At 42.8% G+C, this 13,239-nt stretch overlaps 1 protein-coding gene across 1 annotated transcript in view; it reads right to left on the reverse strand.

Moving 5' to 3' along the window:
- The window catches only part of LOC141986958 (EF-hand calcium-binding domain-containing protein 6-like), an 87,879-nt gene that overhangs the window by 50,773 nt on the left and 23,867 nt on the right, over positions 1-13,239 (reverse strand). The window contains exons 10-11 of the mRNA XM_074952053.1: positions 12,496-12,603; positions 10,535-10,600 (exon numbers count right to left, since the gene is read on the reverse strand). Of these exons, the coding sequence (XP_074808154.1) occupies positions 10,535-10,600; positions 12,496-12,603 (174 nt within the window). The remainder of the gene's footprint in view (positions 1-10,534; positions 10,601-12,495; positions 12,604-13,239) is intronic.

The raw sequence follows: 13,239 nt of genomic DNA on the forward strand, positions 1-13,239 counted from the left end.
CGGTGGCATTTTGGCAGCGACGCTTCGTGCCGCTGCCACTTTTCAGCAGCAGCATTTTGTCTGGCGCCCACTACAGTCTGGGGAATATGCTATTCCCACAAGAAAGGTTGGGGACCACTGGCTTAGACCATGTATTCCCGCAGAGGAGACAGAGCTAAACAACAGTAAATAGAGAAACAGTGGAATTTTATTGGAATTAAGATTCTTCTTAATATGGGTTAAATGGTCTATCTCAAGACAGCTCCTTAAATGACTTATTTTAAGTAACAGATTTAAATATTTTCTTCAGTTTCAAAGGGTAGTTATGATTGCTTACTTTTCCAACAACAAAATGGCTGGTTATTTATTAATAACCAACAGATCCATCTGTTCTGAAACAAAGTTATTTTGCCCATCTATAAACATTCTTAGTTATCTAAGGATATACTAAAGAATAGATTCCCAATAATTTTGGGAAACAATATAGTTGGGTCTGAACTTACCAGCCCTGGGAAAGCACACTTCAAACACCTCTCTGATGGGCATAGGGCACTTACAACGATCGCATGGCTTCAAGCCTGGAGACCGGGGCATGCCCATCCTTAGGCTGAGTCCCTTCTGGGACCAACTAACTAGAACTAACACTAAGGGTAACCTAATGATATACAACTATTTTACAGGCAAAAATGTTTGTGCGACACATTGAATGAAGCCAGCGGTGCCCCTTATACTACAGCATGTACACGCCACTCCAGGGGGCGCCACAGCCAGTCCCCTATGGATACCACGGAGGGAAAAACTTCCAGCACTGGTGTATGTGGCAAGCACACACATCTAACATGGAATGGACATGAGCAAGCACTCGAAGAATTACACCTTCCAGATGCTGGGTAGACATATCCTAAATTTTAATGTGAATAGCCTATGACTCAGTTCAGAGACTGAGGGTTCTGTTGGGGCTTTGAGAGTCAGTGATGAGCTGCAAGAGGGGAATGTCTGGAGATGCAGCATATGAGCAGTAGCGGAAGAAAGCAGGGTGTAGTGGCTGGAGATGCAGGGGGTGGTGGTGGTACAGAGGCACAATGCCCAAGCACCAGCCACTGGAGGCTTTCTGCTTTACATGAGACACAGGCACACAAACTTTCATCAGGGTAAGGGAAGCAGGCTCCAAAGCAGCACTACAACATCATTTAAAAGATGGTAGCACACACTCTCCTATGTGTCAGCCTCCAGCTGTTAGCCAGGGTGAAGGATGATCAAGTCACGCCCTCTCTGGGATGAGCAGTAGCTCTGGCCCCCATTAGTCCTCCCTTTTTGGTATGAGTGTAGCTGTATTGTGATTATATTGTTTTATCACAATTGCTGTATTGTGCTTATATTGCCTCTATATATATATATATATTATATATATATATAAAATAGGCTATATATAAACACAATACAGCTACACACACACACATATATATACAGCTTCACAAAGCTTAGCTCTTTCAGCTGCTCCATGGTGCTTGATATTTCAGAAAATGGACTGATTTTAGGACTAGCCATAGCGCACAAGCTTAAAAAATAAAATATTTATAGAAACGCTACCATCTATTTAAAAAAAACAAATGAACTTGCACACACATAAAACTTAGAGCATTCACTGTGTGGCACAAATATAATCCCTTGTGCTCAGTGACTGCAAGCACCAACAGTCTAGATAATTGTTGCATGTGCAAGGTGGGTGAGAAATCACCTTGTACACCCAGCCCCTCCCAAGCACATCCATATGATGCAGCCAGAATCTAGTCCTAAATTAGAATCAGGTTTGTTTTGTTTCTGTTTCAGGGAGGATTATAAATCAGTCCTGGGAGATCTAAACAGAATAGAAGGGAGTGAACAAGCTGGAATGTGTTCTTGAATTCAGAGAGTCTCCTTTACTTCTGTAACAGGTAACAGCTGTAGAGCAGGACAGAAATGCTATAATCAGATTACAATTACATTTGAACCATTCACTACAGTACAAGTATCTTATTTTTATTAATTAATAGTAACAAAAGCAATGAAAAATGCATTCCAGTGAAGCAGTGTGAAAAGAAAGGGATGAAGATGGGAGGATTTAGAGTCCCTTTGTATCCCCATTGGAAGGAATATAAACATTTAGCTTAGTATACAATAGTGTTGGGCAGGGGGGAGGTGATGGGGCTCACAGAGACTATTGTATTTTGACACTAAATAAAAGACCAGCAGATTTGTTTCTGTTGTGTCCCTGTCTCAGTTTCAAACTCAAATCCCTAGAGGCTCATTGTTCTCTGCAAAAACCATTAGAAACTTTGCGAGAGAAGGACTTTTAAGCATTCCTGGTAAAGATTTCTGGGACTCCTCATTTGATTTTTATTTTAACAAGAAAGGAAAACTTCAAATTAAAACACTTGCTTCACCGATGTTTCTATCGGTCCCCGCTCCAGATATTCAGAGACGTACATGTTTGCTCACCAAATATTTGCAGAGAATAAAAACCTTGTGACTACCTGGCAACTATGGATTCACTCACCGGTGCAAACCAAAAGTGCAAACCGAAAGCCCTTCTTCGGCTTATCAAAGTTTCAGTCATTCAACCAAGGAGCATGAATGATACCAGGAGACTAATCAACACAGTGAGTACTCTTCTAATGTACAGTCACAACCAACAGTTTGCAGGCTTATTGACAGGATGAAAGTTAAGGCCAGAAGGGATCCTCATGGCCATCTAGTCTTACCTCCAGATGTGTTCACATAAAACCATTCATAGAATAATTTGGAATAATGAACATATCAATTTTTTTTTAAATCATTCAATTTGTGAGTAATTCACAAACAGAAAAAAGGGCAAACACACACACACACACCCCTTATGCAGTGCCCTCTCAAGAGCACCTGGGAAGCTTTACAAAGTCCTTTATAGTTCAAAGCAGCCTCTAATAACAATGGGTTCAGTTTCATTTTAAAATGACAGCAGTAAACTTACTAATGGGAATCACACATTAGTTACTGAAAGTACAGGGCCAGATCTTGAGCCCCCATTCCATCTCTTTTGAGCTGCTCCAGCAGCACAAAGCAAGTGGAAAGCCAGCTTAATAGGCCAGAAGGGGATTTGCTCAGAGGAAACCCTGGATGTTGTAGAACTGGCAGAAATGACTCTGTCATCCTCCTTCACAGGCCCCGCATAGGGAGAGTATCTGGGATGCAGCCAGGGAGGGTGAGTGGCTGGACCACTGCTGTGCCCCTGAGATCCCCAGCGGGCAGAAAGGCCAGTTGGGGGCAGTTACTAATCAGCATGTTTTAGAGTACACTTGAGGCCCTGAGAGCTGAACTGGCCCCCACCAAGGGTGCCATGGGTGGAAATGCACCCCACAATAGTCCCCGGGTGAAAAGGGAGGCAGGAAAACATGTTCTCAAAAGGAATGAGAAATATTTGTTGAGAGTAGAATTCCCTTAAGGAACAATTTCCAAAACCAGGAAGAATTTCCGGGTTTGCCAGCTGAAGCTTGCAGCAGGGACCATTTCCCCTAACCTGGAGAAGCAATAGCAGAGGGTTTGGGCGGGGTTTTAATAATTAGACCTAGGAATACATTGTAGTTATGGGATAAATAAGTAAGTAATTAGGAAACAAGTGGTATGCTCACAGATAGCAACGCTGAGGAGCCACACAAAAGAGCAAGCAAGGGAAAGGATTTTGCCCTGTGAAAAGTGTTTTCTCTGGAAAAGGATTGGAAAAATTAAATAATTTACCTGACTTTATTTATGCTAGTGAAAGGCAGGAGTATTATATAATATGGACTAAAGCTTGCAGGTGTACAAGGCAGAAAATATAACAAGCAAAAAACCAGCCCAACAGCCAAAGCGCATGCGATGCAGGCAGCCTGAAAGAATTTCACCTTGGCACAATTGACTATGCTAGTGGGTACATCCGGCCAATGAGAACAAATGTGTGCCATTCCCACAAAGGGTGTGGGTTTCCAGGAACATGGGCAGGGCTGGGACAAAATTATTATGAATTATTTACACATCAGTGATGCCTAAAGGCCCCAATCATGATCCAACAAGCGTGTATGCTGCCATTCCTAACAAGATCAAGCTGGTAGCAATTACTATGAGCAAGCTGCTCCTGAAAAAAGGAGCAGCAAACAGGCTTGCACAATATGAGGAGACAGCCCCATGGATGATATTGTAACCTGCAATAGAAGGAACTCCCTGGCACCACAAATGTTTTACAGTGCAACTCACCATGCAATGCTACCCAGCTTTCCCCCTCACCCATTATAACAGGATTTGCCTTTGTATAATTTAATATAGACCAACATTAAAAAAAGAATGATGAATGTGATGGAGCAAAATTACTTACATGGTTTATAAAATTTAGTGCACTTTTTTGGCTAATTATGTTCAGGTGATTTTTCAAGTCCTCAGAAAATGACACTTTGCAAAGTTTTGAGGCCTCAAAAGGAGTTTTTCCAGGATGGCTTGTGATATCTGCTTAGAGCACAACTTTTTCATCTTCCAAAATTTTGTGTATTCAAAATGCTCATGGAGAAGTGCCTCAACAGAAAGCTTGGGCAACTTCAGCTTGTGGGGAGAAGACAGGGAGGGACAGAGCACAACAGTCACACAATCACTGACAATCAGAGCAGGTCAAAACTTTTTGCATGAAAAATTTATTTGTCAAAAAATAGCCTCTCTTCTCAAACAAAACATTTTCAAAAAGAGTTGAAGTTACTGAATTTGTTTTTTTACAGTTTTTTCTACCACACTTTTTAAAAAATCAAAATCATTTTAAAATCATTATCAAAATTTTTCATCTACCAAAAATGTAATTTTCAATAAAAAGAAAAATCCCCTGGATTTTGATAAACTGAACATGTTGATCATGATTTTTTTAGAAAGTTTGATTAAATATTGTTTAAAAATGGTTAAAATATCATGAAAAGTTTAGTAAAAAATGGGAAATGGGTCCATTTTAAACCCTGCAAAGGAGATACTTCAAAACATTGAAATCTTTCTGAAATCATTTTCCTGTTTTTTGAACAGCTGTATTTGGAATGTCACATGCCCAGACAAAATCTTTGTTAATTTTTACACATGCTTTTTAAGGGACCCAACTCTTTGGTACTTAAGCATCAGACTTCCAAAAACATACAAAGTACAGAAGTTTAGAAATTTCTAGTCAAGATTGTCTACATAGCATAACATAGAGGTGAAATCCTGGCCCTACTAAAGTCAATGGCAAAACTCCCACAGACTTCAATTTTGTCTGTATTTCACCCTCGATTCCCATTCAGTTACAGTTTCAACAATTAAAAATATGATGCCTACAAAAATCACAGTGTAGCCATTTACACCTGGTCAGAGTCAGTCACAGTAGACATATAATGCTCCCAATTCACAATGGAGATGTTTTACATCCACTTTGCACAGCTGTACGTGAGTCACAAGGCGATGAGGAATCCTTCCTACTCCTTAACAGCCTTGAGACTCCATAATAACCGCAACATAAATGTAAGGTCTTGGGGCCTGATTCTCCACATGATTATACCAGTTTTGCACCTGTGCTACCCCACTGAAATCAGTGGAGGTACAGTCAGGTGAAACTGATGTGACCAAATGGAGAATCAGACCCATTGCCTCTTTTGAGATGCTAACAGGGTCTTTAGACTGAGCAGAAATTGCCAGCATAAAGTATCCTGGGCCAAATTCATAAGTCTTCACTCAGCCCAGTACTCAAAATTCTTCTCTCCTGGTTATCTGAAGGCTTGATCAAGTATTTCAGGATTTGGTGTAGTTTGTGTGTGGGTTGTGCACCGGGGCAAAGATTCTCTGAAGAAATCGCAGCAACTGACTTGCGATTTAGTTGCAGTCAGAATGGATCCAGAAGTGGATCTCTTGTGTGGACTGGTCCAGGCTGACGTTGATGGTGGGATGGGAATTGTTGAAATCATGGTGGAATTCCTCAAGGGCTTCTTTTCCATGGGTCCAGATGATGAAGATGTCATCAATCTAGCCCAAGTAGAGTAGGGGCATTAGGGGACGAGAGCTGAGGAAGCATTGTTCTAAATCAGCCATAAAAATGTTGGCATACTGTGGGGCCATGCGGGTACCCATAGCAGTGCCGCTGATTTGAAGGTATACATTGTCCTCAAATGTGAAATAGTTATGGGTGAGGACAAAGTCACATAGTTCAGCCACCAGGTTTGCCGTGATATTATCGGGGATACTGTTCCTGACGGCTTGTAGTCCATCTTTGTGTGGAATGTTGGTGTAGAGGGCTTCTACATCCATAGTGGCCAGGATGGTGTTTTCAGGAAGACCACCGATGGATTGTAGTTTCCTCAGGAAGTCAGTGGTGTCTCGAAGGTAGCTGGGAGTGCTGGTAGTATAAGGCCTGAGGAGGGAGTCTACACAGCCAGACAATCCTGCTGTCAGGGTGCCAATGCCTGAGATGATGGGGCATCCAGGATTTCCAGGTTTATGGATCTTGGGTAGCAGATAGAATACCCCAGGTCGGGGTTCCAGGGGTGTGTCTGTGAGGATTTGTTCTTGTGCTTTTTCAGGGAGTTTCTTGAGCAAATGGTGAAGTTTCTTTTGGTAACCCTCAGTGGGATCACAGGGTAATGGCTTGTAGAAAGTGGTGTTGGAGAGCTGCCTAGCAGCCTCTTGTTCATATTCCGACCTATTCATGATGACAAGAGCACCTCCTTTGTCAACCTTTTTGATTATGATGTCAGAGCTGTTTCTGAGGCTGTGGATGGCATTGTGTTCTGCACAGCTGAGGTTATGGGGCAAGTGATGCTGCTTTTCCACAATTTCAGCCAGTGCACGTCAGCGGAAGCACTCTATGTAGAAGTCCAGTCTGTGGTTTCAACCTTCAGGAGGAGTCCACCCAGAATCCTTCTTTTTATAGTCTTGGTAGGAAGGTCTCTGTGGGTTAGTATGTTGTTCAGAGGTGTGTTGGAACTATTCCTTGAGTTGGAGACGTCGAAAACAGGATTCTAGGTCACCACAGAACTGTATCATGTTCGTGGGGGTGGAGGGGCAGAAGGAGAGGCCCCGAGATAGGACAGATTCTTCTGCTGGGCTAAGAGTATAGTTGGATAGATTAACAATATTGCTGGGTGGGTTAAGGGAACCACTGTTGTGGCCCCTTGTGGCATGTAGTAGTTTAGATAGTTTAGTGTCCTTTTTCTTTTGTAGAGAAGTGAAGTGTGTGTTTAAATTCTATCTGCTATCTTCGAGATACCACTGACTTCCTGAGGAAACTACAATCCATCGGTGGTCTTCCTGAAAACACCATCCTGGCCACTATGGATGTAGAAGCCCTCTACACCAACATTCCACACAAAGATGGACTACAAGCCGTCAGGAACAGTATCCCCGATAATATCACGGCAAACCTGGTGGCTGAACTATGTGCCTTTCTCCTCACCCATAACTATTTCACATTTGGGGACAATGTATACCTTCAAATCAGCGGCACTGCTATGGGTACCCGCATGGCCCCACAGTATGCCAACATTTTTATGGCTGACTTAGAACAACGCTTCCTCAGCTCTCGTCCCCTAATGCACCTACTCTACTTGCACTACATTGATAACATCTTCATCATCTGGACCCATGGAAAAGAAGCCCTTGAGGAATTCCACCATGATTTCAACAATTCCCATCCCACCATCAACCTCAGCCTGGACCAGTCCACACAAGAGATCCACTTTCTGGACACTACGGTGCTAATAAGCGATGGTCACATAAACACCACCCTATACCGGAAACCTACTGACCGCTATTCCTACCTACATGCCTCCAACTTTCATCCAGACCACAGCACATGATCCATTGTCTACAGCCAAGCTCTACGATACAACCGCATTTGCTCCAACCCCTCAGACAGAGACAAACACCTACAAGATCTCTATCAAGCATTCTTACAACTACAATACCCATCTGCTGAAGTGAAGAAACAGATTGACAGAGCCAGAAGAGTACCCAGAAGTTACCTACTACAGGACAGGCCCAATAAAGAAAACAACAGAACGCCACTAGCCATCACCTTCAGCCCCCAACTAAAACCTCTCCAGCGCATCATCAAGGATCTACAACCTATCCTGAAGGACGACCCGTCACTCTCACAGATCTTGGGAGACAGGCTAGTCCTTGCTTACAGACAGCCCCCCAACCTGAAGCAAATACTCACCAGCAACCACATACCACACAACAGAACCACTAACCCAGGAACCTATCCTTGCAACAAAGCCCGTTGCCAACTGTGTCCACATATCTATTCAGGGGATACCATCATAGGGCCTAATCACATCAGCCACACTATCAACGGCTCATTCACCTGCATATCTACCAATGTGATATATGCCATCATGTGCCAGCAATGCCCCTCTGCCATGTACATTGGTCAAACTAGACAGTCTCTACGTAAAAGAATAAATGGACACAAATCAGACGTCAAGTATTATAACATTCAAAAACCAGTCAGAGAACACTTCAATCTCTTTGCTCACTCGATTACAGACCTAAAAGTGGCAATTCTTCAACAAAATAACTTCAAAAACAGACTCCAACGAGAGACTGCTGAATTGGAATTAATTTGCGAACTGGATACAATTAACTTAGGCTTGAATAAAGACTGGGAGTGGATGGGTCATTACACAAAGTGAAACTATTTCCCCCCATGTTTATTTTCCCCCACCCCGCACTGTTCCTCAGACATTCTTGTCAACTGCTGGAAATGGCCCACCTTGATTATCACCACAAAAGGTTCCCCCACCCCACCCCCGCCGCTCTCCTGCTGGTAATAGCTCACCTTACCTGATCGCTCTCGTTACAGTGTGTATGGTAACATCCATTGTTTCATGTTCTCTATGTATATAAGTTCTCCCCACTGTATTTTCCACTGAATGCATCCAATGAAGTGAGCTGTAGCTCACGAAAGCTTATGCTCAAATAAATTGGTTAGTCTCTAAGGTGCCACAAGTACTCCTTTTCTTTTTGCGAATACAGACTAACACGGCTGCTACTCTGAAAGCTTTTCTTCTGTTTATACTTTATTATCTTTGACAAACTCTATCTCATGTCCTTTTATAAGCTGAATTTAGTTAAGATATCTATTGTGCTCGGGAATATTTAAGGTAAAAATACATGTTAGCGCAGATGAAGAGCTATACACTTACTGACAGTACTCCTTACCCTCTCTTCACTCAAACCAATCAGTGGAAATTTTGCCTGATTGAGCATAGATAAGGAACACTGAATCCAGCCAAACATCTGCAAGCAAGACTGATGGCTTCCCCTAAACAAAGGGCACTCCGCCATCTAGTGGCAAAGATGTTTCAACATTAACAAAACTTGCTTTAAAAAAATCAAATTGAAACGTTTGCACATATAACTCTTTATTGTGGTTCATTTTTCAAAGGTAATTACGGTGAAGCAGAAATATTATATTGGAGCTGGACACAGTATAAAAACCTAGTGAAATGGAATATAAATAGGTAGCCTTGCTGCCAGTACAAGGTGGAAACAGGAACCACACAGCAAGAAAACTGCTACATGCATTGAATTGAGATGCACAGTCAATTTTTATCTATCAGTCCACATTAATTTTCTGTCCACAGTCATGACTCTTTTTGTAGTGTGGTGCCAGTCCTGTCCCAATGAGAGGATCATGCAGCACACCTTCAACAAACCAAAGACTAGCCATTTTGTTTTTCATATAAACTTTCCCCTTCCACCATTTTGTTTAGAAGAAGCAGACCATATACCCAATGATAGTGGAATTTAATTTAGAAGCAAATAAGTAGAACTAAGGGAGAAACCATGGTATCTAAGAATGGTCAAATATGATCAAGGGATAATCAACAACAAACCAACTGGTCTAGGTTTTCAATACACTATGAACGGAGAGTGATCATTTCAAGGCAGAGGGCATGTTTGTTTGGCCAGGTTTGGGAGTGATTTTATTTTACGGATTGGAGATTCTGTTACGTTTTGTTAAAGCCTGATCCTGTGAGAAGCCAAGTACCTCACTCCCACTGACTTCAGTGGGAACTGAAGGTGATTAGGACCTTGCAGGATCAGGCCTTTGTTTTGTCATTTATCAGTTTTAATTGGTGTAAGGCACTGAGAGGGCCTGATTCTCTGCTCCATTACACCAATTTTAAAGTGGTTCCACTCCATTGAAAACACCGGGGTTGCACTGGCATAAAACCAATGGAGAGTCAGATCCAGTTATTTTTTATATAACACCCCCCTTTTTTATCTTAAGAAGATTCAAACTGCTCTTTTCACACAACTGTAGTTTGAAAGAGAAAAAGGTGACTCAAAAAAACTCCATTATTTCCCTTCCTCCTCAACGCCTTTGGTCATTTCACATGGCCTCACCGACACTGAAATGCCATGTGTTCATGCCATGGACACATGCAGTGGCAGGCAATGTGAAAAGCTGAGTGTTAAAGAAACATCCCTATGAAATTAAAACTTGTGTACAACAACTTCATGATCATAAATGAAGGGAACAAAAGAAACTCATTCTTACCTGCTCTCAATTGCTGCTTGAAACTCCTGCTGACTAATGACCTCTCTCTCCAACCTGTCAATTTTTCTGAGAAATACAGAAAAAGGGATCAGACCCAATGATGTTCAGAAAACATATTATCCTGCATAGTGAAAACAAGCGAGCCCTAGATTAGTGAAAGGACACAACTATAAGATCATTTTGGCCCACATTTCATGACTCAGATAGACAGCCCAATACCATTCCAAGGTTTCTTCTATGTTACGTACCTTGTGCGATAAGGGGCAAACCCTTCTTCCACAAGTGTACAAGGCCCTGCCACAGGAGAAGTGGTCTGGCTGCACTGTGCACAAATGGGGCATGACTTGAGGAGTCCATCTTTCCAGGGGTTACTTTATGCACAGCTGCTACACAGAGAGCAGACAGTGGGTCAGCTGGCAAGAGAAAAGAACCAGCAAATTTGATGATTCCTGAATCCATTGGTCAGGGAGGGTGCAGGCACCAGGGAGACTACTCCCCATGTGAGGCTGTAAGGGAGAATTCCTACTTCCTTTACCTCAGCTATACATGAAAAGTGGTCACTGCCCTAAATCCTGTCTCCAGCAAAGTTGGACTAGTCTGACTATGCATTGGGGAATTCCTTGAGAGCTGAGGGGCAGTCAATTATTTTTTTGTCAAGGTCCAAATTTCATGGTCAAGATATAGTCAAGGGTCAGACTCCACAGAAAATAAAAAACAACAATAATGATAATAATAAGTAAATAAAAAGATTTTGGGGTTCAAAAGCATCTGGCTGTCCGGGTTTGGCCCGCAGTCTGTCTATTGATTACCCCGGTGTATGGCATATCAGCCGGAAACCTTCAATGACTTGCATCTTAACAGAACGCGCTGACTGAACACACCAGTGAATCATTTAAAAGGCACACTGGCAAGAGTTACAGGCTAAACAGTGATTTTAACGGTCTGTCTATGACTAAGAACAAATCCATCAGCTCCCTCAAGGCAAGGCCTGTACCACAGAGAGTCCCAGTTTCTAGCTGAGCTCCCGCAGTAATAAACACAGGGCCTGGGATCTATTTGTAACTGTGGGCAAATCCCAAGGGACACCACAGCCTCATGCAGCTAAGGAGAGAGTGGGCATAGGTGGTTTTCCAGCACCTTCCTTGACCCTAGGTGCCACCAGCACAAGTTCAAGCAGCTTGAGGGAGTAATGAGCAAAGCTCTTCATAACACAGAGCACTCCAGCCACACACCGTACAGTGGGGGTGCCAGGAGTGGGTGATGCATAGCCAGCTTCCCCAGTTCTATACCACCCAGGGGTTCACCTCCATAAGGAGCATCCTCAACTGGCTATTTAAGCCACCTTTCTGTCATCTTTACCCTGCAGGAGCAGGCAAAAGTGGCAAAGTGGGGCTGAGGATCTGGCACTTCAGTTTTGCTTGCTCTCATGGGGACTGAGGGCACCCTGCACTTTGCAGGGTCAGGCCCTATGGGGCAACTCTCACTACGAGGCAGAAAGGTCTACTAGGGGCCCGCAAATGCCTAAAAATATATGTTTTAATGAAATAAACTAAGAGTGGTCATTTCTTTACAATCACTCACACTTCTCTGAAAAGGAGGTCGGTGATGATGCCACTTTCTCAGTAATATGGATGCTTTTAATGAGATCTTGATTAGCATCTGGAACCCTTGCTAAGGCTCCAGGCCTGCAAAGGGATCTTATCTGTACAGAACCCCACTGCAGAGTCCAACTGATATCAACCTATGCAACATCAATAACCCTGCAGGGGGATCCCCACAGTTGCACCCCTGCATATTGCAGGATCAGGGCCTAGAACATTGTCTCCTTTAAAAACTCCTTCTCTTTCATTCTAAATTTGTATTTCCAGTGTTCATGGATTCTCTCTATTTTAGCACCTTCAACAGTTCTAGCTCACAATTGGTCATAAAAATAACAAGAAAAAATTTGATCAGACCCTTACTGGAATGTGGCCAAGAGTGAAAGGAAATCAGACTGAAACAAATTTGCCAACTTGGCTTCAATTGCAGTCAGAGTGGAAGCTGGGCTGATGCTCCCTTCACGATGAAATCTACAAAGGATGCAATTTAAAAGCAAGGATTAATACAGAAATCACACATACCTTCTCTATTCTATTGATATTCTTGTGCTGCAGCTAGAGCTAGTCAAGAGTTTTCTGACAGAATAGTGTTCCACCCAAAAATCCAGATTCAATGGAACTGAAATGCTCGCTGGCTAGCCAGCTCCCAGCTCTGGAAGGTGCCGAGAGAGAATAAACATGGAACAACACAGTGCCATAACGACAGTCACTTTCCAAAGTATAACCACACTTTCAAAAATAATGTACTAGCCCCCACCTCTCCATACACATTAGGGCTAGAAGGTTTGATCTGTGCTATTGTTCAGGAACTGGCTGCGGATATGAATCACTACAAACACACCTTTGGTGTGCTTTACAATAATTCCATTCTACAGCTTACAGGCTACCATTACTAGGACACCATCAGCAACAGACCACCGATGGATGGTCTGTTGGAATGTTATTTCTAGATGTTGGTCTGAGAAGAAGAAGAAGATAAGATACTCTTCTGTGCTCAGGCATTCCTGCACACCCTGCGGGCTCTCTAAATCATGCTAACACAGAGCTTCTTTTAGTGACACCAAAAGCCTCTGCGGCCTGGTCGGGATGACTGAGGAACAGAAAGCA

This window comes from Natator depressus, chromosome 4 (genome assembly GCF_965152275.1).
Source record: "Natator depressus isolate rNatDep1 chromosome 4, rNatDep2.hap1, whole genome shotgun sequence".
NCBI lineage: Eukaryota > Metazoa > Chordata > Testudines > Cheloniidae > Natator > Natator depressus.